This window comes from Hyaena hyaena, unplaced genomic scaffold (assembly GCF_003009895.1).
Source record: "Hyaena hyaena isolate Hyena2069 unplaced genomic scaffold, ASM300989v1 scaffold_830, whole genome shotgun sequence".
Classification (NCBI taxonomy): domain Eukaryota; kingdom Metazoa; phylum Chordata; class Mammalia; order Carnivora; family Hyaenidae; genus Hyaena; species Hyaena hyaena.
In genome coordinates, this window is record NW_024081455.1 from 262515 (window position 1) to 288887 (window position 26373).

The window sequence follows — 26373 nt, forward strand, 5'->3', positions numbered from 1 at the left end:
TGCAGAAAAACATAGTCACTCTCTGGCCTGAGCCTTCTCCACCCACCACCCTGCCCTGGACCACGTTACTGCCACCGACTTTGCCTCAGGGAGACAATAGCCATCCATACTTAATATGCTGCCCAGGATTGCCCAAGGAACAAAATGAGTTGAAAGTGGCCTGCATGTTTTTAACTTTGAGATGGGGTGACCACATGGCCTGTTTTGCCTGGGTCTTCCCAGTGCAATTATTAACTGTGCTGTAGTTCAGCCTCAAAAGTTGAAGAAGATGAATTATATGGTCCCCCAATTTAGAGCCCTTATTAGGTACTTGATATACTCTTTGGTCGCAAGAAAAGAGACCAACTTGAGCTGGCTTGAGCCAAAAATAAGAATTATTCTACAAATACAGGAGTATCTCAGGGAGCTGAATGAAGAGCAGGAAAGGGAACCTCACTGGCCTTGGAAGGCCAGGGACAGAGGAAGAGAAAGGCTGAAGAGAGGGGCCAGCTCCTCACTCTTCGCTCCTCCCTCCTCTTTGTCTGCCGCCCTGTCATCTCTCTCTGCCGTCCAGCTGCTTGAGACCCAGGTGCAGGCATAGTGGGACTGTCTTCAGGGTCTGAGGCCTCAGGTTACAGGTCCAGCCCCAGGGTGAGGGAGGGTTCCCGGCATGACTGAACATGCCCCCCACAGATGCCAAAGTCCCCAGGAAAGAACCGGATAGCCACAGCTGGGATCAGGGGTCCAGCCGTATCCGGGAAGCTGCTGCCATAAGGGCTGGGGACCTAGCAGAGCAAGCAGAGCAGACCAAACCACTTTTTTTTTGAGCAAGAAGACAGTCAAAGGGCTCAAAGGAAGGGCTTAGGGAGAGAGCATGTCGAAGGGGTGACCGTGCTGAGAGGTCAGGGCTGCCTGAGGGGTGGGAGGTGCCCATCCCCCAGCTCCGCATCCCTGGCTCTGAAAACTGATCCCAGCACCCAGGACTGGTTAGACCTTCTCTTCTTGAGCTTTACCCAGAGCACAGGCTATGTGGCTGGAGACCCTGCGTGGAGACACTGGCTGTGCCACCCACCAGCTTGAAGAGGTAACTGCTGGTGTTCCTGGTGGAAGAGGCTCTGACGGGGAGGCAGAAAGCAGGGGTGGGATGTCCAGGGTCGGGCAGTCACTAATAGCTACTCCCTTCCTCCTAGTTGACCTCCAAGACCCAGGCTATGTCTTGTTACAACTGCAGCTGAATCCCTGACTCTCATAAATTGGGTTTATGCCACCCCATGCTGACTAGCTCTGGGGAGAGAGATCTGATGGGCAACTACAGGGCAATAGAGGCAACAGCCCTAGGAAGCCTCTGAAATCCTGAGGAAGGCCAGAACGTCTCAAAGTTGCATGGAATAGGAGGGGACTGCATTCAAAAGAATAGTGACCTGGAAAGCTGGCATGATTGTGAACAAACCTTCATAAACCGACTTGATTACCCTGCCGGCCCTATCTCTTCCGCCCCACCTCCAATCCAAGAGTGACATGAAGCAGTGCCCCCAGACGTGCCGGGTCCTGGGCCCTTTATATTCTCCTTCGTCAGCCTCAAATTCCCTTGTTTACCTCCAGTCTCTTTGCCTGATTCCTCAGCCTTCAGAACCCAACTTAGATGCCACTTCCTGCGGGAAGTCTTTCCCTCCTCACTTCCCCCAGATTGGGTCAGATGCCCCAACTGTGTGTCCCACAGGACCGACCATTCAGCCCCCAGACATCACACATTTCATGGGGGATGGGGACCTGGCACAGGGAAGGTGTGGCATGGGGTGAGAGGCCCACAAATTGCTGTTGGATGACTGAACGGCAGGCTGCTGAACAGACTCAGCTTCCATCAAAACTGATCTCGGCAAATTTCTCTAGATGGATTCCTAGGTTAGCCCTGAAGTCCCAAGGGCTGCCCCCACATGGGGGACAGCGAGGCAGGCCGGTGAGAAGGGTTCACCCAGTAAAACAGCAGTCTCCCCAGTGCACTAACATGCATAACACTGGGAAAGCTACCTAATGCCAAGTAACATTAGACCAACCATCAACAGACTTTCAAGAGACCAGATCTCAACCCTAGAACTCCCAAGAGCACAAGGGCAGAGCAGGAAGCGTGTGGCCAGACAGCCACTCATAAGGCAGAAGAGCTGAGGTGTTAAGCTGAGCACAAGGCCTGCGTGAGGCCACAGCGACCGGCTATAGCGGGGCAGTGCAGCGCCCCACAGGCACAGCAGAAGGGAGGCCTCGGTGTGGTGCTGGATCCTTAGGGTGCAGGCTGATGGATCACAAGTCTACTCAGGGTGGCCCTATGATAGACTGAGCTCCCAGGGTGTCATGTGGGAGTGTTCAGGGCGAGCTGGAGACCACAAGGGTCATCCAGGCTGTGAGCACCTAAGATTATGCAAATCCTGGCTGGCCTGGGCCCCTCAGAACCTGGTGGGGACACTGCACTCAGTCCTGGAGACACACACTGACACTTTGCTGCCAGAGGCCTTTATTGAGTCCCTGGTTCTGCCCAGGAGCCGATGTCCAGGAGCCAGGGCACAGCTCCAATCCAGGCATCCCCTTTCCCTGGCTCAGGCTCCTCCTGGGGAAGATGGAGGGGCAGCCCTTACACCTGGCACCCCTGAGAGCCATACTTCTGAAGGAAGTCATCGAGCTGGGTGCAGGCTTCCCGATGGCGGGTGCTCCGGCACAGGCGTTCAGAGGGCATCTCCTCAATCCAGCTATTCGAGTCCAGCAGGTACTGGGGGCTGTAGGGGCAAAGGGGCAGTCAGCGGGGGTGGGGAGAATGGGCAGGTGGGAGAGGAGAGCATGAAGTGCCTGGCTTCCGAGGCACCAGGGTCTGGGTGCTGGGGACCATTCCCCCATGAAGTGTGAGGAGAGCGAGAGACAGAGGGGCCCTGAGAACTCACTCTCCCTTGAGGTCATAGGTAGCCCCGTCCAGGCCCAGGATCAAATATTCTTTCCCAGTGTCCAAGCGAAGGCGGCAGGAGGCTCGAACGAGGAAGTTTCGGGTCTGACCAGCAGTGGCCTTGGTGTCCTTGGCTGAGAGGATAACGTGCACGAGAGTTGTGAGAGGAGAAGAGAAGGTGCAGGACAAGCTGGGACCAAGGGCTGTGCACGGACCCTCTCATTTTGCCCTCACTGCCCCTAGTGGGGAGCTACAACTGCTTTCCTATTTACGGATGATGCCAAAGGGATTTGAGCTCAGACTCTGAACTTGAGTTATTCCAAGCAGCCGGGCCACAAACCCTGACCTCAGCAGCCCCCTAGCCCCACCCGCCCATCCGTTCCCTTCATACTGAAGTGCAGGACTTGGCTGATTCTGGTCTCGAAGAGGCGAAAGGCGGCTCTGCCATCTTCTCGGAGGACCTTAACCTGGAAGCCTACGAGGGAGTTCAAGAGGGTTGGCCCACCTGCAGCCAAGAGGAGCAGGCCCAGGCAGAGAGGCCTTGGGTGTGAGGGAAGACTGACCGTACTGCACTCGGGGGTAGTAGCAGGCAAACTTCATTCTGTACCCCGCCTCTTCCTGCAGGCCCCGCTCCAGCGCACGACGCTGTCGAGGACACTTCCCTGGAGACAGGAGGCCCCCCCATGAGACAGCGTAGCCATGAGCCTCACCATCTTCCCACCCCCTGCCCCAGGCCCTGGCTCTCACCCTCAGCACACTGGCAGACATCAGCAGAGCACAATGTGGACAAGAGTTTGCTCTTAGTGGGCGCCCCATAGAAGATAGAGCATTTGTGCTCTGAAGAAGAAAGAGGGCAGTTAGAATGCAGGCCCCCCCCCCCCACACTGCCTCCTCAGACCCAAGGAGCCACAGGACATCCCTGCCATCCTGCACTGCCCCAGGTCCCGATGTCCAGTATGGGGACACCTACCCCAAACCTCCCAAGTGCCCCCCAAGTCCTCACCGGGGTTGTAGAAATCATACAGGGCTGCAGTGGCCGGCTGTACTAGCCCCACGGCCACCTCCTGCACGGCTCCAAAGCCCACGCACTCCCGGGAGGTGGGGACCTGGCACAGTGGGGAGGAGAGGTCAGGGGCACACACCCTGGGCCCTGCAAGCCACTGTGCTGCATATCCTTGACCTGTCTCTGGTTCTCATTGGTCTTATCTTCAGTGTCCGTCACATTCTATTACCTTCCAGCTGCCAGAACTCTAAGAACTGCTCCCCAAGGTCTCTGCTGATCTCACTGCCAGATAGTGACCTCATTCCAGTTTCCAGTGCCCCTGGTCCCTCTGCAGACTCTCACATCATGGACACATTCTGCGGGAGACTCGCCAAGCTTAGGGTTAGTTTCTGGCCATCCCTGGTTCTGACCTTGCCATTCCTCACCGCTTCTTCCTTCCCAGAGGTGCAGTCCCCAGCCCTGGCTCCTCCTGTCCCCCGCACTTCCCTGAGGAGGTCTCAGCCACTCCCTGGCTTTCACCAAACCCTTCCAGGCTGATTCCAAACTAAACATTCAGCCTCATTCTTGCCTTAGGATTTTTGTGCGACCTACAAGTTCTCCGAATTTACTCTGTCTGCCCCCAAAGCCTATCCACCCTCCTGACAGCCTTGCTTCCTCACCGAGGCAACTGGTCTTCTTTATCTGTCACAACCTAATAGCAGCTGCTGTCACTCTCCCATCCTCCATGACCCTGCAGCTCACAGCTTGGGCCCAGACCCAACACATCTTTTTCACATTTTCTCCAAGAGATTACAGTTAAAGTTCAAAAATGCTTGAGGGCCCTCAGGGGGTTAATAATACTTTGTTTTAGCCAATAATGGCATGAAAAGACAAGCACTTATCTATGACCATCATCGCTTTATAAAGGAAAATACATTTCAATATCAAAAACAAACCCCGGGGCGCCTGGGTGGCTCAGTCAGTTGCTTAACTGATTTTGGCTCAGGTCATGATCTCACAGTTCGTCAATCCCTGTATTCAGTTCAGAGCTGACAGTGTGGAGCCTACCTGGGATCCTCTCCTTTCTCTCTGTTCCTCCCCTACGCTCATGTGCACATGTGCACGCATGCGCACTTTCTCTCTCAAAAATAAATAAATCTTAAAAAACAGAAACAAAAAACTAGGAAGGTCAACAACAAAAAACAAAGGCAGTCCTCAAGTTGAATGAATTCAGCTTTGTGAAGGGCTCACTCTCAAGTCCTCTCCTGCTGACTAGCACCAGCCCCCATGCCACATTAGGGGCTCAGCCCCCACTGCCTGCAGGCAATGCAGCCCCCCAGGCCTGCCCCCAACTCTGCTCTGGCACACCTCTGTCCTGTCTCCCTGCTCACATCACATGTCCTCTCTAAGAGCACTGGCTGCTCATACAGCTGTCCCCAGGGAAACTTCGTAACACATGCTCAGTAAACCTTGTGTGGTCTATTCCCTGCGTCACCCCTCCCTGCTCACCGAGTCAAAGTACAGCAGGACGTGGGGCCCCTCAGTCTCGAAATAACTCACATAACGGTCAGAGAGGGAGGTCAGCTGTGGGGAAGGAGAGATGGTCACAAGGAGGTAGCCCCGGGCCCTGTACAAGACAGGGCTCAGCAGCTGGGATGGCTTCAGGGATGGAGCAGGGCTTCTGAGGGCACCCAGGGTCCCTCTGGGCAGGTGACCACACCTTCTCCAGGTCAGCACGCAGGGCATTGAATCCACTCAGGAGGGTGATATCGGCAATGGCCATGCCTGACAGCCCCACCTTGTCTTTCCGCCTGCAGAGAGAGGTGTCCAGGTCCCACATGCCCTGGGTTGCAGATGCCCAGTGCCAGCCTCTGTCCTGCCTCTGTCTCCCAGCCCAGCAGTGCCCCTATGTCGAGTGTGGTCCCCAGCACTCACCAGATGCACACGGTGTACTGCACCCTGGACTCCTGTTCATCAGCCACCTTGGGTACCTCCCGCCTGCGGCGGTTCCGCCGTCCCTCAAACAGATGCAGGGGTGTCACAGTCTGGGAACTGGTGTCTGGGTCATCCTTAGCTGGAAGCTCCTCATACACATAGTCCTCATAGTCCTCATTTGCTTCCACTGCACAGGGATGGCATTGTGGCTTGGCCCCTGTCACCAGCCCCCTGAGGGCCCCACGGCCTCCAACCCCAGAACTCACTTGTGTATTCAACATGGCCCATGACCGTAACCTCAATGTGAAGATCCTCACAGGTCGTGTTCTTCATGTCCAGGACATTGTAGGTACGAAGAATCTGGCTCAACAAGGTGAGGACAGGGGATATTGGGGGCCCAGACCTTTCTCCAGGGCCATACCTGGGGCATCTCCTGGGCTGAGGGATTCCAGGCCTTCAGCCCCTCTCACCCCTCCCGACCAGACCATAAATATGGATGGCCCAGGTATTGGGTTAGCTGGTGGGTCATGGGGAGCAGGGGCCGGCACTCTACATGGTGCACAGAGGAAGCTGGAATGGAAAGCTCAGGAAAGGCTTCTATCCAAAAGAATGAGTTTGTCACTTGGGGAAAAAGCAGTGGAAGGACACTGAAGGCAAGGAAAACTGTGTAGATGAGCGGTTTTGTCTGGCCGAGGAGGTGGGTGGGGGTTCAGTCGTGTATGTGGAAGAGTCTGACTTTTCTCCAGGGCTAATCTGACTAGTGTTTTCAGGAGGTTGATCTCACTGCAGTGTGGACAATGGATTAGAGAAAGGGGTGAAATATGGAGGTAGGGAGAAGTTCCCAAACTGTCTTAGCAGAGTCCAGGAAACAAGTGACAAGAGCCCAGGGTGACAGGGGAGCAGAAGAAGAAGTACTGGGGCCATAAGGAAGTGCTGGGGTGGGGACACTAAGATGGCCTCCAGAATGGTGGCTGGGCTCCTGTGGGGAGGGGGCTCTGTCAGCCAGATGAAGGGACACAGGAGGAAGAAGGGGTTTGGGACATGCCATGTCAGAGGTGCTGTGGGACACATGGGCAGGGGAGCAGCCTGGGTTGAGGTGCTGGCTGTGTGTGCCATCAGTATTGAAGGGGTAAGAGGAAACGGTGGGTGCTCAGAGAAGGTAGAGACCAGCATGAGGGAAAACCGCCCAGCAAAGAGCCCGGGGGGCCACCAACCATGAGCTCTGCCTTCAGGCCTCCCACTTAAGACCACAGCCCCTCCCTGTTGGGCCCCAGACATTTGGTGCTGCAGGCTCTCACCTTCAAAGTCCCTTTACTGTTTCCTCCCACCTTCACATTAATCGTGCTGCCCAAGGAAAACTTGTAAGAACAGAAAAGGGAAAGGGGTATCAGAAAGACACAGAAGGTAGATAGGTTGCTCCAATTTACTTCCTCCCTGAAAACCACCTCTTCTCTTCCACCTCACATTCTCATACACCTTCACATGCACTATCCCACTTCAGCCCCCTAAAAACCCTGTTTGGTACACCCTGTGCATTTATTAATTTTGAGATGAGAAAAATGAACCTCAGAGGTTATGTGACTTTCTCCAGGTCACACAGCAAGTAGGCCTTACCACAAAGATATCAGCAAGAGAGTCCATGGGGACTCCACAAGGGGGGTGGGTGGGCTGGGGATGGTGTCTGGACTGGCCACGGTTGGCCCAGGTGTTATGATAAGCCAGGTGAGGGAGTGGCTTACCTGCAGCTCCTCCTCTAGGCCCTGAAGTTGGTGGTTGTTCAGCTGCAGCTCATGGGACTTGAACCCATTGCGGCCAATGGAGCTGAGAGTCACATTGAGCTCCCTGTCTTCTGTGGTGTGGGAAGCAATCCAGTAGGCAGACAGAGCATCCAAGGCTATCACCGTGTCCTGGGAAGGTGAGGCAGGACTCAGGCACTTGGTCTCAGGACCACCTACCCCAGAGCCCCAGGGCAGCCCCTACCTGGGTGCTGCGGAATCCCCCTTGGAAGCTGCCCTGGTGAGTAAGCCAGGCTGCAGCATGGTCGGCCGTCTCTGACTTGCCCTCATGAAGCAGGAGGTGGAGCAGGCCATAGGCTGTGGTTTCAATCCACAGGGCTGGGGCCTGGGGCACAGGGTCTGCCGGGCTGTGAGGAATCAGGGTGGGTGCGATGACATTGTCCTGAGAACCAGTGACTGAGCCCCAGTACACGTTATCTGGAAGTGAAGGGAGACCCACAGGTGAATGGGGGCTGGGTCCTCATTGCCTGGCCCTGTGATACTCTCTGTGTCGGGCTCTCCTGATTCTACCCCAATTATCCCTGCTTATGCTTTCATTCCTTCTTGGGGCTTTCATTCAATTTCTCCCTTTGGGCACACTCAGGGTCCCTGGCTCATTGCCAGAACTTGACTCACCTCTGGTTTTCTGGGACATGGCCATGAGATTGTTGTGGGCAACACGTTGCAGGTCCTCGGGTGCCTTGGTGAGAGTCAGGGCATAGGCTGTGATGGCAGCCGCGTGGGCACCCAAGGTACCATTGCTTGCTCTCTCTACCAAGAAAGAGTTTGCTTTTGAGATGGAGGTTTGCTAGGAGAAAGTGGAGAGGCAGGTCACAGAACTGGACACCTGGGCTCCTGAGAAGAAACGGGGAGAGCTGGGGAAAAGCAAGGGGCAGACCCCTAGGTGCCCTTACCACTTTCTGCTTCAACTGCTCTGCTCTGTTGTCCTGGAAGACGACCAGCCCATGCTGAAGGGCGATGACCACAAAGGCCGTAAGTGCCACAGTCTCATCATTTCCTACCAAGCCCCCCTAGTTAAATGGGGTAGAAAAGAAGATGTCAACCAGAAGCAGGGAAGGGCAGGGAGATCATCCCATGTAGGCTCCTCTGTCCAACCTCCCAGCCCCGAACCTGCATGGCCCTGTGTATAACCGGGCGGGGGTCCTGGAATGAACCATCAGCCTGCTGCTGGGACAGCAGCCACCTGGCCGTCTCCTGTAGCTTTTCAAGTGAGCCGCCCACCTGCTCCTGGGCCAGACTCAGTACCTTCAGCACAAAAGCGGTGAGCCTACAGGGGAGGAAGGGATGGCTAGGGATAGTGACTGATCCCTGTAGGCGACACATTTCACTCCCTCAAGCACCTGGTTATTCACTCTCCCAAGGTACCTGGCTCTGCCCCCACCAGCCCCAGCTCCTGTCTGAGACCCAGAAACACTCTCCCAACCTCACCAGGTGCTGCTGTCTCGATGTAACCAAGCCCCATAGGAACCATCTGTCTTCCGAAACTGCTGGATCCGGATGTAGCCTTGGAGAGGAGAGGCAGCTGCTGAGGTGACACTCTCCCACTGTATGTGCCCAAGGCCACACTCCCCATTCCCACCAAGTGCCTCCCTTCTTCTCCCCTCTGGCCACCTGGGCTGCCTGTCTTTCTTTAACTGCCCTCTCCCAGCCCCACGCCTGCTTGCCCCTGTCCCCAGAACCTTTCTGGATCAGATCCACAGCATGGTCCTTGGTCTCGGGGGGCAGTGTGCTCCACTGCTCTGTCTTGTCCAGGTAACGGGAAGCGGCCAGTGTTGGAGCCAAGAGGACCATGGTTTGTTCCCCGCAGCCAGAGGGAACTCTCAGTAGGGAGGCAAGGCCTCCTGGCGACAAGGCCCCCTTCGAGCCCAAAGTGTCCAATGGATCTGAGGCTATAGGGGAGATGGAAGATTAAGGATCAAAGAGCAGGTCTGGGAACCTATTGGGATAATGGGATCAAACAGGGGTCTGTGGGTTTCACATGAATCTGAGGATGCTCCCAGAAAGAGACTGGAGGACAGCTCTCACCTGTAACCCTGACAAAGGTGCTGAAATCTCCATCAGGAATGATATTGGGATCAGAGTTGCCAGGAATCTCCAAGGTCCGGCCTCGGTGGTCTGTGGACATGGGCGGGAAGTTGGCAGTCTGTTTTGCTGCCCACAGCCCCCACCACCTACAAACCCATTAAGACACCAATGGGGGCTGAGGCTGGAGGCAGGGGGCTGCTCACCCAGGGGATTGAGTTCATAGACCATCTCCTCCGTGTGGATGGCCCCTTCCTTCTGTCTCAGGGAAAACATAGCTGTGAGAGGCCACATAGTACCACAGCCTACCCTTCCCAGTGCATGCTCCCCAGGACCTGGAGTTTGAACTTCAGGGACAGAGTTGAATCAGAATCATAGAAGATGTAAACAGACCAAGGCATTGGGTTTAGGTGTTGGGTCTCTGGCCTGGCCAGCAGAGAGGGCCTAGAGGTGTGGAGGTGTAAATCTGGGAGCCTAGGGACCTGGATTCAGGGGTGCTCCATTCACCTGAATTTGTAGAACCTTAGACACCGCGTCCCCCACAGGGAACTCCAAGGACCCTCGAGCCACCACCTTCAGGGACACAGCAGCAGCTGTCATGGGTACCACAGAGAAGCCAACAGGCCGGGCAGAGCTCGCAGGCACCAGTACACTCTGGGCCAGCCCTCCACCTCCAGCCAGGCACAGCCCCTCCACTGGGGTCACATGGACGCTCACCTGGGTGCAGGAAGACGGGGATGGCCAGAGCCTCAGCCCAGTTAGGCTCTCCACCCTTCACCTGCCCCAGCTCCCACCCACTCCCCTGTGTGCTCAGCCTCCTGCAGGGCCTCACGGTCAGATCTCTATCCAGGTAGTTGTAGAGGACAGGCCGCAGCTCAAGCTGCTCAAAGCGGCGGACAGAGATGGGCAGGCGGAGGTGTAGGTGGAATTCACGGAACACTCGGAGCTGGGCTGGTGTAGCCACACACAGGCCTGGAGGATGAGGCAGGGAGGGATGGGAGAGCGGGCAGAGACCAAGGGCCAGAGGGCACCATGGCCACAGGGTTCCAGGTGGGAGGGGCAGGGGATGACCCAGATCTGCCCCTCACCTGCCACCACATTCTAGCTTCCCAGCCCCCATGCATGCCAACACAGACTTCCCCAGGGCTCTGCCCCTAGTCCCTACACTAAGAGCAAAGGGCTAAGTGGGGAGCCTAGGCTGGAGGGAGACAGAAGCAGGAGACCTGAGGTCGAGGCAGGGCAATCTCACCTGTGCTTTCAGACAAGCTCACACCATGGATCTCCCACGTGGTCAGAGAGTCAGGAAGCACCTGTGACAGTCTGTGGTGGAAAAGGTGAGAAGCCCTGTCACACCCTGGGCTGCGAGCCCACAAACACAGCGCAGAGAGAAGGCCAGGCCCACCACACCCCCTCACTGGCGGAAGCGGTCCACTGTTTCCACTCTCCAGAGCCAGTTCTCCGGGAAGAAGCTGCGCACAGGAATGTCATCTTCATCGATCAGGTCCTCCTCCTGCAGGGCCTCTAGGGCTAGGGGACCACAGTGCAGGGGAATGAGGAGGGGATCGTTCTGCCCTTCCAGGGACTCCTTCCTGTCCCCCAGCCCCACCCAGAGCCTCACCTCGGGCAAAGCCCGCGGGGCTCCTGGAGCGGGACTTCTTGCGTAGGTCCTCAGCAAACTGGCAGCAGGACAGGAAGGGCTCCCGGCAGCCGGGCTCCTGCACACGATCCGCCCGCTTCTCACAGGAGCGCCGCATAGGCAGCCGCGTCAGCCCATCCTGGCAGCAGCGCCTGGCTACCTGGGAAGCATACTCGCCCACTGCAGGGCCAGGTGAGGGTAAGCAGCGGGGAGCCAGAAGAGGATACATCCCATTCCCCACCCTGACCTCTACGTACATAAGGACTCACCCTGAGAGACCAGGAACTCAAACGAGGCTAATGGAGAGGGCCTCCATCCACCTTTGACCCCAGAACTTGGGTCTCTGGCCTCAAATATCATACACAGGCTCACTTAGGAGCAGAGCAGCCAAGAGGCAGGCCCCCTCACCCTGACCCTTGGGCCCAAGTGGAGAGCTGTGTAGGCACCCACGACTCACGCTTCTCATGAATCGCCTTTTGGAAGTTCACGGTTCTCTTTTTCCGTGTTTTCTTCTCCTTGGGACAGCTCACACCTGGTCGAAAGCAGAACTGCAGCCAAGAGTAGGGTGCATGGCCTCTCACCTCCCCTCCCTTCCCCCTCTCCCTGGCCCGGCCCATCCTGCCAATCCTCTTCCCATCTTACACCCTCGGGCCCCTCCTCCTTCCTGATTTCCCCATCACCCAACTCCCCCTTCGTCCTCTGTTCTCACTCTTTCTGACTGGGGTCAATAGGTCTCCATCAGAAAAGGCCAGACCAGCTGCCTCAAACACCTGACGGGCATTGGCCCCACCTCCAGGACCACAGCCAAGGTCATAGCTGTTCATAACTTCGAAGACCTGTCAAGAAAAGGCCGGGATGTTTCAGACAAGTTGAGGGGTCAGATTGGCCACTCAGCTTCAGGTGAGAAGGAAGGGTATGGCAACCCTGAAAGAGATACAGAGAGTAGGGAACTAGAGACCACAGGGGCTGGGCTTGAGGGAAGACTGGGGGTAGTCCGTGGGGATCTTGAGTGAGATCTAGGGGCTGGGCCCAGGGCTCAGGGCTCAGGACAGCAGGAGAATAAGGCACAGAGAGGAGGGCGGGCTGAGGAGAACACAGGGTCTTGACAAACCTTGCCCATGTCAAGGGGTTTGTGGGACCTCCCACCCACAGCATACAGAGCCATGTCCACAGCTCCCAGTGCCACCAGGGCTCGAGAATCTGTTTGCAGGTGGAGCTTCACAGGCTCCCCAGGATGATACGGCTTGCTGCTGTCCACATTCAGCTCCAGCTGGCAGAGGCAGGAGGTGGGGGCAGTCAGAGTGGGGAGAGCTTATTCACTTTGTCTTCGTTCTCTCTTAACCACCTAACACACAGACATACCACCTCTCCCAGTGCCAGTTACCTTGCCCTCACAGGCCCCTGGCTGGACTTCCACTCGAAGGGAGTTGGCCACTGGGATGCCCCCATGATAGTAGAAGGCTACGAGGTAGAAGGAGGGTACCAAGTGATGGCCCACAAACACGGAGATCGAGGTCAGTTCCCTCCTGGGCTCTCGATTCACAGACATGATCCGGCCCCGGGATAGGATCTGAGGAAGAGTTGTTTCCTCTTCACTGCATATCCCCAGTCCTGAAACCATTCCCTCCACCCCAAGGGCTCTTCCCTGCCTAAGATCCTCCCTGCACCCTGCCCTCCTCGACAACCCAGCCTATGCATACCATGTAGTAGTAATGAGAGAAGCTGTCCCCACTGACGCCCATAGCTTGCAGGTTCAGGTTGAGAGTGTCGCCGACATTAGGGGGTCGAGGATCTGGCCGAACAATGGACAGGAATGGAGAGCCTGGGGCTGGGGCTCTCACAGTGAGCCTGCCTATGGCTGGATAAGGGGAGCCTGCAGACACCTGGAAAGAGGAGCGGGACAAGCGAAGAGTCAGTGGCAGGAACCCCGGTACCCAGCTCCTTCCCGCAGCTTGGGACATGGATTCTTAGAAAGCCAGCCAGCCTTTATTTCCTTCCGATACCCTGTCCCACGAGTGGGAGTCCTACCAAGAGCTGCACTTCTGAGATGGTCGGAAAGGTAGCAATGGGAATGATGATTTGGCCCCTCCCATCTGTGTTTCGTTCATAGTCCTGGATTCTAGAAGCAGATCCAGGAAAAGACAACGTGGCAGAAACTTTGACAGGAACACCAGAAGCTGGGGAGCCAGATATGTCTCGGACCAGGGCCTAGGTGAGTGGGGCGGGGGGGGAGGGAACAGGTAAAGGAGAGTGGCCAGTGAGGCCCTGTGCCCTCCTGGCAACAACCCTTCCCCCAACTCATCCTCCCCCTCCAGATGAAACCTGCAGCAGGAAGGGGCCCCCAGGCACAAGGTGTCGCTTGGTGTTACTAAGATCCAAGGAGAAGGGAGATGACACAAAACGCCAAGATGTGAGCTCTGCCTCCTCCATCTCTCCCCCTGCAAGAGAGAGGTGGAAGACAGATAGCCATAGCCAAGGAGAGAGAAGTAGAAGAGCAAGGGGGAACATAGCTCAAGTGTTTCCCACCCACCAAACGGTGAACCTCTTAGGGCACAGGTCATCTTATATTCATCTCTGTTGAAGAGGCCAACACAGGACCAAGCACATAGAGAGTGTTACCATATGTCTGCTGGAGGGATGGAGGGATGGATGAAAGGATGGAGGAATGAATGGAAGGATGGGTGAAAAAAAAAACTGAGATGGGGGAAAAGACATCTTCTCCCGAAACCACCCATAAACACAGCTAGGGAGAGACAATCTCTTAGGTCTTTCCTGGTTCTGGGTACACAACAAGGGTAAGAAGAGCAGAGGATGGTGACGATGCTGAAGAACAGAGGGCCAGCTCAGAGGTCAGAGGCAAGGGTCTGGTATTATAATCAGGGAAACCTCTCACCTGGAGACTCAATGATGGCAGCTGCAACATAGAGGCGCAGCCCTGGGAGGTCAGCAACAGTGACATTAAGCTTCTCAAGGGCACCCTGAACTTCAGCCTTTGAGAGGGAAATATGGCACTGGCCATCTACCAGCTGGGGCAAAGAAGAAAACATGGCATGGGGTGAGATTTATCTCCCACCTCACCTCTCCCACACCCTCTTCACCTTAGCCACACCCCCACCCTCATTCCTACCTTGATCTGACTCTCCAGCCCCCGAAGGAAAGTCTTATCACCATCCTCACCCAGGAGCCCGAAGCGCACATATGCCACCCCTTGCACTGGCTTCCCATAGATGTACCTGCCACCAAAGAGAGATCAAGAAGGTAGGTCTAGGAAATAAGTGTCCCTGGGGGGAGGGGGGCACGCTGAGGTGAGGGGGAGGCAGGGCTTCACCAGGAGCCCTGGGTGCCCCACGTGGTGGATGGAGAGTTACCTGGCCTGGACGTCTAGTTGGATTTCATCAAGAAAGCCAGGCGCTGTCAGTATGTAGGGCTTTCCAGGAATAATCTTCACTTCAAAGTTGGGAAGTACTGACCCAGGGTAAAGGGGTGGCAGGTCAGACTCTAGCAAAAGGACCCTTCAAAGACTTCTCTCCCTTCAGGGCTGTGGTACCCATACTGCCCTGCCCCCACCACCTCTCCTTCTATCCATATCTCCTTTAGGAAAGGAGATGCCTTTCCCTCATGTCTCCAGATCTTACCATACTTCTTCACCTCAAACTGGGTGCTGCTGTTAGACTCTCGGCCATCTGAGAACCGGGCTGAGATCCTCCATGTCCCTGGCCTACAAATGGGAAAGGGACTCAGCCCATTTGTGCAAGAGGCCCACGGACAGCCAGAGGCCTGGCTCCCGGGAAGAGGACTGACTGCAGGGGGTTGGGGGGAGACCAGAACTGAGGGGTTGGGGGAGAACTCGAGGTCTGACCAGGTGCTGGAGGGGGATAGCCAAGGGAAATGGGGATGGAAAGGGCCATCTCCAGGTCGGGGGAGCTCACTCTGAGATATCGGGAATCACAAAGTCATCCTGGAAGATGGAGGAGGGAGCGTATACTTCCTTCTTCCGCACGAGGAGGCCATGAGAGTTCTGCAATGGAGAAGTGGTCATGAGTGGGAGGTCAGATCAAGCAGCCCTGCTGATCAGAAGGACAGAGGTCAGAGACTCACCTCTACCGTGACTGTAAGGGTGTCAGTGGATGGGCGCATATTTTGATCCAGAGCAAAGATTCGGTACCGAACTGGGAGAGGAGGGCAAAAGGTGAGCAGGAATCCATTTGCAAAGGGTGGGCCCAGCCCCCACTCCTTCCACGGACCGAGGAGGAAGGACAATAAATATATGCTAAGCAGCCTTCTAGTGTGGCATGTTCAGGCTGTCTCACTTACAGGGTGTCAAACGTGTCTTGAGCAGCCTGGGTGACAAAGGTAGAGGCTCTAGGGCCCAGACTCACCCCGCTGGCCAGGGTTATAAATGGGCTGGTCAGTCTGCAGAAAAAGATGCCCCCAGCGAGTGGAGAAGAGCAGGTTGACACCCTGAATGTCTGTCTTTCTGGACAGAGAATTCTTCAGCCACGGTGACTTGGCCACTAGCTGGACCTCAGGGCCACCGAGGAGGAGGTGGAGGCCACAGCTCTCTGCACCTCTTGGGGAGATCTATCAGGAGAGGGAGAGGGAGCAGGTCAGAGACAGAGCAGAAGGAAAGAGCCAGAGTCCAAGATAGAAACAAGAAAGGCAACAGTATGGGGATGGAGGAAGAAAAGGAGGGGAGAAAGGCTAGTGAGAAGGCAAAAACACTTATAAGAACACAGAGGCGGGGACATCGGGTGGCTCAGTGGGTTAAGTGTCTGACTTTGGTTCAGGTCATGATCTTGAGGGTTCGAGTCCTAAGTCAGGCTCTGTGCTTACAGCTCGGAGCCAGGAGCCTGCTTTGGATTCTGGGTCTCCCTCCCTCCCTCCCTCTTTCTCTCTCTCCCTCTCTCTCTCTCTGTTCTTCCCCCACTTGTGCGCTCTCTTTCTCTCTCTCTCTGTCTCTCAAAAATAGATAATTTTTTTAAAAGAAGAAGACATCGGGGAACAGGGTGACAGGATGAGGGGTGCTAAGAAGCAGCAGAAGGGAGAGGAGTCCGGTTACCTGGACATTAAGGAGCATGAAGTCTTTTTCTGAGCTGAGGGTGAAGTCCACCTGTGGGGAGCAGAGTGCTTTCAAGTCATTTGGGTTTCTCAGGAACACTGATCCTGTCACTACCTGTCCCTGGGGAGCATCCTGGAGCTGCAGCCCCACTGATAGAGGAACCCCCAGGTGAACCACAGAAGGAGAAAACAGGAGCAACCTAGGGAGAAAGGAAGGGGTCAGCATTCAGTGATACCCAGACCCCTCCACCCCTTACTCCACAATTAGGTCCCCCGCGCTTGCTCCCATCACCAGCCCCGTCCCGCTCAAGCACTACAGTGTCCTTCCTCCAGGACCTGGGCTTCTGCAGAGACAAGGCGAAGAAGCTGGACACCCAGATCAGCCCCCAGAGGAGCCTCATGGCTGGAGGACACAAGAGGGATCAGACCCGTCTGTCTGCCTGCTCCTTTCTAGTCAACCCAGGGCTTGGAACAGATTTGACTCTGGACCTTGCTCCTCCCCTGGCCAAGCTAAGCTGGGAAACCATGTGATAGGCAAGAAACGCAACTGGCCCCAGGCCCAGTATTTGGAGGGGGTAGGGCACACATCCCAGACACCTGGGTCTCTGGGGAAATCCTGGCCCAGAGTTACATACTGTCCTTCCCTGTTAACCCCTCTCATCTCAGTGCTCTGGGCAGGTCCCCCTACTGGGTGTATCTGTGTACGTGTGTGTGTGTGTGTGTGTGTGTGTACATATATATATGTATACATGGTCCAGTTGGCATGGGTAGAGGAGAGGCCAATGTGGCTCAGCACAGAGATGGGCACAAGACACTTCGCTCTTACCACAACCCCCACAAAACCTGAATGATACCAGGCCTTTGTTTTGTGTAGGCCCTAACAGAAATTCGGGCATACCTTCACCATCCTACAGGGAGAACTGACCTTAATGAACTTATTTCTCTGAACAATGAGACAAAGCTGAGGCCCAAGTTTGGCTTGCACTCTACCCCCAAACAAGGTGCCCAAATATACATCACATTAAACAAAAGACATCCAGGAAATAGCACAAGCAAAGAACTACTTTATTTGCAGTGTTAACCCAGCATGTAGGAAAAGGAAACTCTGCCCTCCCTTATCAGCCTCCCCAGAAATCCCATTTTCCTATCCCAAGAGAATAACAGCAGTACTTTTGTTGTATGAAAGGCAGCAGCAATGGCCTTGATATGGTTTCTGGCTCCACTTCCACAGAAGGACAGAGAACCACTGCCCAAACCCCACAACTGGGTCAGAGCCCAGGTAAACAGCAGCAGTCACGTCTGACCCTTTGCGCAGATGCAACCTCAACACCCATCCTGGCTCCCAAGGTGACCCTATCTCAGCCACCACTGGACAGTACTCCTGGATCCCTCTCACCCGACTCTGGGGAGGTATGCAATGACCAACAGAATCCTCATGTCTCTGGCAGGCGGAGGAGAGTTCCAGAAGTAGTGGAGACACTGTAAAAGAAAAAACAGAGCTGGAACCATATACCTAGGCCAACAGTCTGGGGAAAACTCAGAACTTACCCTTGGCTGTTCCCAGAAGGGAATCCAACCTTGGGTCATTGCTCTGTCATCTACCAGAGGCTGGGGACTGACTCACCAGTCCACCAGCTGGGCCCCAACGAGGTCATGCACGTGGTAGGTGAGGCCGAGTCGCACCGCTGCAGGTGCCCGCCGGCCCAAGAGCTCTGAAAGGAGTAGCTCCCTGTACTTGGCCTTCCGGACCATGCCAAGGACAGCCTGGCGCCCTGGAGAAGTGGCATAGGAGAGGGGAAAAGTGAATAAGGCTTGGGCCTTGAGGAACCACCAAAAGCTGTTCTTGATGGACCAAGGGCTTGAGCTGTGGATGGAATACCTTTAACAAAATATTTGATGAATCTTCCAGCTCCAGGCACGGCTAGCCACCAACTCCCAGCATCTCGGACAGTGAGGACTCCAGCATTCACCAGCTGCCTATGAAGGGTGGGAAGCCAGGAGGAGGCCTCAGCTCTAAGAACCATCTCCCTGCCCACGGATGTTTGGACATTAAGTCTCCACAAAAACGTGGGCAACTTCTGAGGGGACTAGATAACAGAAACCCACTCTGGAGGGTTTTTCTGCCCACACCCTGATGTTCAGTGCCCTGTGCCCTTGCGTCTACTCCTCTTACCTGGATCGTCCCCCAACTTTCTTTTCCTGTTAGTATTACTTGTTCACTAAAGCAGCTTCTCTCTCAGAAGCCCTCCTTGATCACACGCCCTGACACACTCTCAGTCCAACCCCAGGGGAGAAACGAGGGCCTTTCTTCCATGCTCCTGCCACTGCTTACACGTGCCTCAACACAACTCCCCCACATCTTACTAAAAGGTTTAAAAAATGCTTTCACATATACCGTGGGTTGCAAAGTAGGGAGCCTGAGGCAAATAAGGTCCCCTGGTATGGTATTTTTACTTCATCCTTGCCTGATCATTAATTTTTAATGTGAAAGCTTTAGGGGCATCCAAGCTCCTACCATTTCTCCATTCTCTTAGTCTCCGCAAAATCCATAACAGGCATTTACGGTGCCTGCCAGGCCTCTAAATTCATTGGATTAGCCACCCAGAATTCCTGAATTTTTAGTCCAAGGTCCCAGGTAAGAAAGGCCTCCTTTCTTGGGGGAGTACAAATTTAGGTCATTATATTAAAAATAAGAGTACTTTTTCTGATAGGTGTACCAGAAGGAAAAGGATGGGGTGGGAGGGAGGCAGGGAAACGTCAGATGCCTGATTCTGTTGGTGCCCCAAGTCTCACGTGATCTCTGTGTCCCTGAAGCCGAAGGTCTGTGTCATTTGATCCTGCTGGAAGCTAAGATCCCCACAGGCTGGAAGCACCGAAGCCAGAAACTTCTGCACTGCCCCTGCATATGGTCGGCCATCACAGGCCTTGAGGACCTGGAACCAGAGATGAGAGATGTGGTGTGGCCCAGCCTTCGCCATGGACCTCCACCTCCAGGACATTTCTCTTCCTGTTTTCTCTTTCACTCATGTCTTTCTACCTCTCAAACTTTTCCTCCTTTTCCTCTCTTTCATATTACTATTTACCAGAGCCCTGTGCCCTCTCTGTGAGATGTGGGGCAGGAGAATTGTCTCTTTTTCTTTTTATTCCATTCTCCAATTTCCCTGTCTGCCCCCCACACCCATCACACACACACACACACACACACACACACACATACACACACACGCATGCACAGTCACAGTTACACGCACTCTGGTCTTGTAGTCTTCAGTGAAGATAATTCCATGAGCATCCAAGTCAAAGCCTAGCTGGATGATTCTGATCTCCCCCTGCTCTTGAAGCTCCTTCTGTCTCCAGAGAGATGGGAGTAAAAAGAAGGGTATCAGGGTAAGATACTCTGCTATACTCTGGGTACTTTGGGGCAGGGAGATTTTACTGCCAATTATTGGGGAGTTTTTCTCTAAACAAAGGAAAAACTGTGGGGAGAGAATCAGGTAGATTGTTAAACAGTCTCTTCAAATTAGTTACCCACCTTCCCATCCACCCACCTCATCAGTTGTCTATCAAACAATTAATATATATTTTCTAGGACCAATCATATACCAGACACTAAAATAAAATACTGATTGAGACATAGGCCCTGTCTTTAAGGAATTAACAGTCTAGATGTGGGGTGAGGGAAGGTGGGAAGGTAGGGAAAACATCTGAAGAGATAATAGCAAATCCATAATCGCAAAAGGATATAATCTACCTTTCATAAACTCATAGAACAGACAAAATAATCACTACAGAAATAACTTTCATTAAGAATCTAAGTGTCCATCAACTGACGAATGGATCAAGAAGATGTGGTATATTTATACAATGGAATACTACATGGCAATGAGAAAGAAGGAAATCGGGCCATTTGAAGCAACATGGATGGAACTAGAGGGTGTTATGCTGAGCGAAATAAGTCAGGCAGAGAAGGACAGATACCATATGTTTGCACATATAGGTGGATTAGGAGGAAGTTAACAGAGGACGAAGCAGGAGGAGAAGGGGAAAAATAGTTGGGGAGATGGAGGGAGGCAAACCATGAGAGACTCTTGAATGCTGAGAGCAAACTGAGGGATGATGGTGGGGGGAGAGGGGGAGGGAGGTGATGGGCATGGAGGAGGGCACTTGTTGGGATGAGCACTGGGTGTTATATGGAAACCAACTTGACAATAAACTATTTAAGAAAAAAATAATTTTCATTAATAACTTTAGTTACTAAGAAATTAATAACTGAAAAACACATATTCTCTTCAAATATATATAGAATATTTAGCAAAACTGACTACATAGCACAAGGCAAGTCTCAATAAAATTTAAATGACTGAAATCACATTGTGTATGTTCTCTGGCCACAATATAATTTGTGTCAGGTAATATGAAAATGCTTCAAATTAAGACATACATTTCTTGACTCAAACCTTGGTCAAAGAAGAAAATCACACAAAAAGTTAAAACATATTTTAAACTGAATAATAACTAAAATATGTGCCCAAACTATATACATCTGCATGTACTTAAGATAAACTACAACCTGACAAGTGTATACTAGAAAGAAAGAGAGAATGAAACTAATGGGGAAAAAGAAATAAAATCTGCCCAACAGTAGAAGGGAAACATTCATAAAATAGAAAACATACATACAAGAGAGCAACAAAGCTAAACATTAATTCATTGAAAGACTATTGGTAAGCCACAGGTGAGACTGATCAAGAAAATGGGGAAAAAAAACTAGAAAAAGCACAGTCAATAAAAAGAATGAGAAAAGGGTCATCACTACACATCCAAGAGACGATAAAATCAAACTATTAACTTTACACCAATATATTTGAAAATTCAGATGATAAAATAACAAATTCCTAGAAACAAAACTTTTTTCACTAGAACAGAAAAAATGGACATATTCATAAAATAGAAATCTATGAAATGAACTTTATCTATGTGAAACTGAGCAGAACCTCAAAAGTATTCATCTAATAAAACAAGATATAAATACATACATATGGTAGGATTTTGTTTGTATCAAGATCTAAAATGAATACAATTGAGCTATGCTGTTTACACATAAACATATAGGTGGTATAAAAAAAAACTCAACAATTATCACACCAGTCAGGAGAATAGTTACCTCCAAGGGACAAAAGTCATATTGGAGAGTGATTTTTGTGGGTATTGGCTTGTTCCATAGTCTGCCCTGGGTGGTAGTTAAATGGGTATCTGCTTATAAACATTCTGTAAAGTGTGTGTGTGTGTTTATTTTTTCCTTTGTGCAATTATTACAGCTTTTTCAAAACTTAGGCTAACATCAGTAAATTAAATACAACAAATACTCTATAAGGAGTGGTTCCATCTAACTTGCTTCCTCATGAGACTAGAGCTGGTCTCCATCTTCCTTTTCTTTCCTCTTTTCCTCCTGAATCCAATGGACAGACTTTGGATATTATTTTACTTGGATCTCTTTACCAACCACTGCCTTAAATCACAGGTTCTAACACTGCCAACTACTCCACCTCCTTGAAAATCCATTTGCTTTCTCAGTAGGCTTTATGGCTTCCTCCTACCTCTGGCAATTCCTTCTCAGCCTCTTCCACAGACTCCTCTTTCTCCGCTTTCACCTAACATCAATGGATCCCAACTTTTAAGACACATTAAGAATCACTTGGGACAGTAATTCAAAATGTAGATTCCCAGGTCCTACCTCAAGAGATCTTAGGTGAGTCCCAAGAACCTATATTTTTGAATAAGCAGCCCAGGTCATTTTTTGTTTTAATAACAGGTAATTCTGATACAGGTAGAACTCAGGACATACTTTGAGAAACACTGCCTTAAATGTGGGTATCTCCCAGCTTTGTAGATTTGGCCCTTTCACTCTAAACTTGAGGTCCTTGGGGCACCTGGGTGGCTCAGTCAGTTAAGTATCTGACTTTGGCTCAGGCCATGATCTCACAGTTCGTGAGTTTGAGCCCCATGCTGGGCTCTGTGCTGACAGCTCAGAGCCTGGAGCCTACTTCAGCTTCTCTCTCTCTGCCTCTCCCCCACTCACACTCTGTCTCTCTCTCTCTCAAAAATAAACAAACATTAAAAAATAAATAAACTTGAGGTCCTTAACCTTGGACCTCAGAGAATCTGTGAAACAACCCCCCTGCCCGGACAAAAACTCCACATACACCTTATATGTATATGGCATATATGTGTTTTTCTGGAGAGAAAGAGCCATAGCTTTCATTACCTTTTAAAGTTTTTTAATACGTTAAAAATTACCCCTCTACTCACTCTCCCTACCCAATCTCACCTACATCCAGACTGAACCACTGCTCACATCTACCCAATCTCACCTACATCCAGACTGAACCACTGCTCACATCTCAATGACTTCAATTCTATAGCACTGGTTCAGAATTCTCTCCAGTTCCTCATATCCAACTGTACTACACACTTGCCTTTGGATGTTCCCCAAGCACCTCCAACTCCTACAAAATCAAGCATGTCATCTGCCAACAACTCAGCGCCCTCTACTCTGTCCACTCCACCAGTGTGTCACTGAGAAAACCTGAGTTATCCTGAACTCCTCCCTCTTCCCACTGTCCATATCCCCCATCTCCACCCATCCTCCCCCTCCCTACTATACTCCCCTAATTTAGGCCTTCACCACTTTTCTGCCGCATTGTCTTCCCAGCCCATCTCCCTGTCTCATCTCACTCCTCCAATCCACACAACACCCCGTTCCCTCTGCCAATTAACACTCTCTGCTAGCTCATCGCCTTCGGTGTAAGGCAGAAACAACACTGATGCACAAGGTCTGCCGCAATCTGACGTCTGCCTGCATTCCCAGCGCTGTAAAGCTCCAACTACACCCGATGACTCAGTTTCCCCAAAAGATTCGTTCTTCCACTTCCATGATGTGGCATGCTCTCTACTGCCGTTGGGTCTCTTAACAGGGTCTGCGGCATTTTCCTAGGCCCCGCCGTGCCCGGCCTGGAGAGACCTGACGCCTGCTGAATGGCAGAGCGGCTGGCCGGCCGCCCGGGTGTCTGAGTGATGGGGTCGAGGCAGGGAAGCGGCTTCCGTCCGTCGCTCCGACGCCCCTCACCAGCTGCCGGTCGGCCGCCGTCCGGTCGGGCACGAGACTGTACACCTGGCTCCTCAGCGCGATGGGCGGCAGCGCGTCCTCGAACAGGCCTCGCGGGAACAGCTGCACCAGCTCGGCGACGGCCGCGCGCGCGGACCCTAGGTGGGGAGATCCGGTCACCGAGACGAGAAGGGGGGCGGGGGGCGCCGCGCTCGCGTCCTGCGCGACCCGGCGGGCGAGGCCGCTCCCGGCAGGGGCCTTCGGCCTAGGCCCGGGGCTGCCACGCCCACCTGACTCGCCCCTGAGAGGGTCCGCCTCTGCCTGCCTCGGTTCCCGCCGCCTCTTCAGCCCAAAGGTGTCCGGGACCAGGCGATGCCTCTTTCGGCTCATATCCTGGGGTCTCCGGCTGCCGGGGAAGAGGTCGGTGTTGTGGGACGAGGACGCGAAGACTGCATCTTCCGGCGCAGAGCAGTGACGTTAGGCTCCCCGGAGACCGGACGGCCGGGTGGAAGGACGACGTGGGACGAGGAAGCCGTCAACTGGCCTTCTCGGTCAGCCGGGAGGAGGGCTGCCGCACGGCTGCTGGGATTGGTTTCCTCCGCCGGCACTCCGGGCCGGGAACCCGTGGGCGGCGCGGCGGGCTGCGGGCGGACGGGTAGGGGTCCACCTCCCCGGGAAAAGCGCACGCCCTGCACGCCCCCGAGAAGTCGGCCCGCCACTGTCGCTGAGTGATTGCGTCTTGGAGTGCGGAAACCACCTTTGCATACCTCCCCGACTTCTGGACACAACTGCCGTGACGTCTTAGCTCCGCAGAGGTAGAGGTCGAGGTTGGTGGGCTCTGAGGCAACCAGATCCTTGGTCTGAGCCCAGACAGCCTTCCTCAGCTCACTGACTTTGGAACATCTGGAGGTGGGGGTGTAGGTCAAGGGAAAAGGTGGGATGTGCACCTAGCCTTGGTTCTGTTTCAGGGCCAGAGCCTGGCCTTCCGGAGGCTAGCTTAGTCCTGATCCAGAGTCCCCCTTTTCTGGGCCTCCTCTGTAAAAGGGTAACTTCCCTAACCCCAGTTCTCAGGACCTCATGGATCGCAGAGGGACCAAGAGAAAAGTGGAAAACGTAGAGGTAGCTGAGCCTCGGAACAAACTCCCCAGCCCAGCACCCTCAATGCCCACAGACCCTGCCCTCTACTCTGGGCCCTTCCCTTTCTACCGCCGCCCATCCGAACTGGGCTGCTTCTCCCTGGATGCACAACGCCAGTACCATGGAGATGCTCAAGCCTTGCGCTACTACAGCCCACCCCCTACCAATGGTCAAGGCCCCAACTTTGACCTCAGAGATGGATACCCTGATCGATACCAGCCCAGGGACGAGGAGATCCGAGAGGGGCTGGATCACCTGCTACGCTGGCTTCTGGATCACCGAGGCCAGCTGGAGGGGTGAGCAAAGCATAGCACATGGGTAGATCTAGAGACCTGCACCTACCCTCTAAAATTAGGAGAGCCAAAACTGGAATGAGTTCAGTCTTTAGAAGGAACCTAGGATATTCTTTGGGGGAGTCATCTGAGCTAATGCTTGTATCAGACCTTCAGCTTCTAACTCCTCCCTCTCAGGGGTCCAGGCTGGCTGGCAGGGGCCATAGTGACATGGCGAGGGCACCTGACAAAATTGCTAACCACACCGTATGAGCGGCAGGAGGGCTGGCAGCTGGCGGCCTCCCGCTTCCAGGGGACACTGTACCTGAGTGAGGTAGAGACGCCGGCAGCTCGGGCCCAGCGGCTTGCCCGGCCACCCCTTCTCCGCGAGCTTATGTACATGGGGTACAAGTTTGAGCAGTACATGTGTGCAGGTGAGAGTTGCCCCTGCTCTGTAGTCCCCTCCCCCTTCCCCAGAGACTGAAAGCCCCCACCCTGTTGCCGCTTCTCTTCTTGTGCAGACAAACCTGGAAGCTCCCCGGACCCTTCTGGTGAGGTTAACACCAACGTGGCCTTCTGCTCTGTGCTACGCAGCCGCCTGGGAAACCACCCTCTGCTCTTCTCAGGGGAGGTAGACTGCACAGACCCCCAGGCCCCATCCACACAGCCCCCCACTTGCTATGTGGAGCTCAAGACCTCCAAAGAGATGCACAGCCCGGGCCAATGGAGGAGCTTCTACAGGTTCAGGATGGGGGTGGGCGGGGTGAGAGCCTAGAACAGACGGCTGGAAATGGGACCAGGGCAAGAGGCCGGAGGGTGGAGGAAGGGTCCTACTGACCCCTTGCCTTTCCTGACAGACATAAGCTCCTGAAATGGTGGGCTCAGTCATTCCTTCTGGGGGTCCCAAACGTCGTTGCTGGCTTCCGTAACCCAGAGGGTTTCATCCGTTCCCTCAAGACCTTCCCTACCATGGAGATGTTCGAATATGTCAGGGTAAGGCAGTGGTCTTGCAGCTCCCACCTGTACCCCCACACCAGACCACAGGTCCAGTATCCCGGGTCACAGTCCACCTTGCCCCTTCTCTGCCCTCACCTTCACTGCCTGTTTTCTGCCTCCTCTTTGGCCCTCTCCAGAATGACCGTGATGGCTGGAATCCCTCCGTGTGCATGAACTTCTGTGCTGCCTTCCTTAGCTTTGCCCAGAACACAGTTGTCCAAGATGATCCCAGGTGAGCCATTCATCTGTCCCTGCTCTCTGGGTCCTAGAAATTTGCCTCCAGTCCTCAAGTTGTGACTCCACGTCCCCCCTAGGCTCGTCCATCTCTTCTCCTGGGAGCCTGGCAGCCCAATCACAGTGTCTAAACATCGAGATGCACCCTATGCATTCCTGCCCACGTGGTATGTGGAGGCCGTGTCCCAGGACCTCCCATCACCCCCCAAGACACCTTCCCCCAAGGTCTGAGACTTCAGAGGGGCTGGTCCTATCTCCATGTGCACAGATAAAAGCCTGTTTCTTAAGTGGCTCT

At 53.7% G+C, this 26373-nt stretch overlaps 3 protein-coding genes across 7 annotated transcripts; 1 reads left to right on the top strand and 2 right to left on the bottom strand.

Moving 5' to 3' along the window:
• Positions 1-2462: 2462 nt before the first annotated feature.
• C4A (complement C4A (Rodgers blood group)) lies at positions 2463-16949 on the bottom strand. Of its 2 annotated transcripts, XM_039219552.1 has the most exons (41): positions 16671-16773; positions 16336-16534; positions 15656-15857; positions 15375-15445; positions 15206-15294; positions 14912-14994; positions 14645-14741; positions 14404-14509; positions 14170-14302; positions 13599-13714; positions 13305-13484; positions 12977-13159; positions 12661-12846; positions 12388-12546; positions 11986-12112; positions 11734-11808; positions 11259-11456; positions 11056-11167; positions 10890-10960; positions 10473-10612; positions 10148-10357; positions 9847-9898; positions 9644-9733; positions 9298-9507; positions 9047-9122; positions 8729-8885; positions 8512-8628; positions 8234-8405; positions 7803-8035; positions 7562-7729; positions 7121-7180; positions 6089-6182; positions 5823-6009; positions 5608-5698; positions 5397-5471; positions 3909-4011; positions 3653-3742; positions 3469-3567; positions 3297-3380; positions 2907-3039; positions 2463-2744 (listed from the first exon to the last, which is right to left on the bottom strand). In XM_039219552.1, the coding sequence occupies exons 1-41, from the start codon at positions 16733-16735 to the stop codon at positions 2603-2605; spliced, it is 5235 nt and encodes a 1744-aa protein (XP_039075483.1). In that variant the 5' UTR covers positions 16736-16773; the 3' UTR covers positions 2463-2602. The 2 variants fall into 2 exon arrangements, 1 of the variants encoding a protein (XP_039075483.1); XR_005525919.1 differs by lacking the exons at positions 2463-2744; positions 2907-3039; positions 3297-3380; ... (1 more) ...; positions 3653-3742; positions 5608-5698 and having other exon boundaries at positions 3997-4011; positions 16671-16949.
• A 427-nt stretch (positions 16950-17376) lies between these two features.
• STK19 (serine/threonine kinase 19) lies at positions 17377-23910 on the bottom strand. Of its 2 annotated transcripts, none has more exons than XM_039219558.1 (7): positions 23730-23910; positions 23356-23597; positions 19586-19681; positions 19128-19267; positions 18214-18311; positions 17959-18106; positions 17377-17813 (listed from the first exon to the last, which is right to left on the bottom strand). In XM_039219558.1, exons 1-7 carry the CDS (start codon positions 23827-23829, stop codon positions 17768-17770), a joined length of 870 nt encoding a protein of 289 aa, XP_039075489.1. In that variant the 5' UTR covers positions 23830-23910; the 3' UTR covers positions 17377-17767. The 2 variants fall into 2 exon arrangements, with proteins under 2 accessions (XP_039075489.1, XP_039075490.1); XM_039219559.1 differs by having other exon boundaries at positions 23461-23597; positions 23730-23909.
• Positions 23910-26370, top strand: DXO (decapping exoribonuclease). Of its 3 annotated transcripts, none has more exons than XM_039219554.1 (7): positions 23910-23990; positions 24504-24872; positions 25047-25282; positions 25370-25589; positions 25706-25841; positions 25982-26076; positions 26159-26370. In XM_039219554.1, the coding sequence occupies exons 2-7, from the start codon at positions 24517-24519 to the stop codon at positions 26307-26309; spliced, it is 1194 nt and encodes a 397-aa protein (XP_039075485.1). In that variant the 5' UTR covers positions 23910-23990; positions 24504-24516; the 3' UTR covers positions 26310-26370. The 3 variants fall into 3 exon arrangements, with proteins under 3 accessions (XP_039075485.1, XP_039075486.1, XP_039075487.1); XM_039219555.1 differs by having other exon boundaries at positions 23922-24254; XM_039219556.1 differs by lacking the exons at positions 23910-23990; positions 24504-24872 and adding an exon at positions 24178-24254.
• The last annotated feature ends 3 nt before the right edge of the window (positions 26371-26373 follow it).

What these genes read in the sequence shown, in the direction of transcription:
- DXO (XM_039219554.1), top strand. Translation starts at nt 24,517, where the DNA reads ATGGATCGCAGAGGGACCAAGAGAAAAGTGGAAAACGTAGAGGTAGCT. An exon ending in TGAGCAGTACATGTGTGCAG is followed by an intron (nt 25,283 to 25,369) that starts GTGAGAGTTGCC and finishes CTTCTTGTGCAG; the next exon opens with ACAAACCTGGAAGCTCCCCG. An exon ending in GTTGTCCAAGATGATCCCAG is followed by an intron (nt 26,077 to 26,158) that starts GTGAGCCATTCA and finishes CGTCCCCCCTAG; the next exon opens with GCTCGTCCATCTCTTCTCCT.
- STK19 (XM_039219558.1), bottom strand. Translation starts at nt 23,829, where the DNA reads ATGAGCCGAAAGAGGCATCGCCTGGTCCCGGACACCTTTGGGCTGAAG. An exon ending in CATCAAATATTTTGTTAAAG is followed by an intron (nt 18,107 to 18,213) that starts GTATTCCATCCA and finishes CCACTTCTCCAG; the next exon opens with GGCGCCAGGCTGTCCTTGGC. An exon ending in GGGGCCCAGCTGGTGGACTG is followed by an intron (nt 17,814 to 17,958) that starts GTGAGTCAGTCC and finishes TTTCTTTTACAG; the next exon opens with TGTCTCCACTACTTCTGGAA.
- C4A (XM_039219552.1), bottom strand. Translation starts at nt 16,735, where the DNA reads ATGAGGCTCCTCTGGGGGCTGATCTGGGTGTCCAGCTTCTTCGCCTTG. An exon ending in TTGTCTCTGCAGAAGCCCAG is followed by an intron (nt 16,535 to 16,670) that starts GTCCTGGAGGAA and finishes CTTTCTCCCTAG; the next exon opens with GTTGCTCCTGTTTTCTCCTT. An exon ending in ACCTGGATAGAGATCTGACC is followed by an intron (nt 10,358 to 10,472) that starts GTGAGGCCCTGC and finishes TCCTGCACCCAG; the next exon opens with GTGAGCGTCCATGTGACCCC.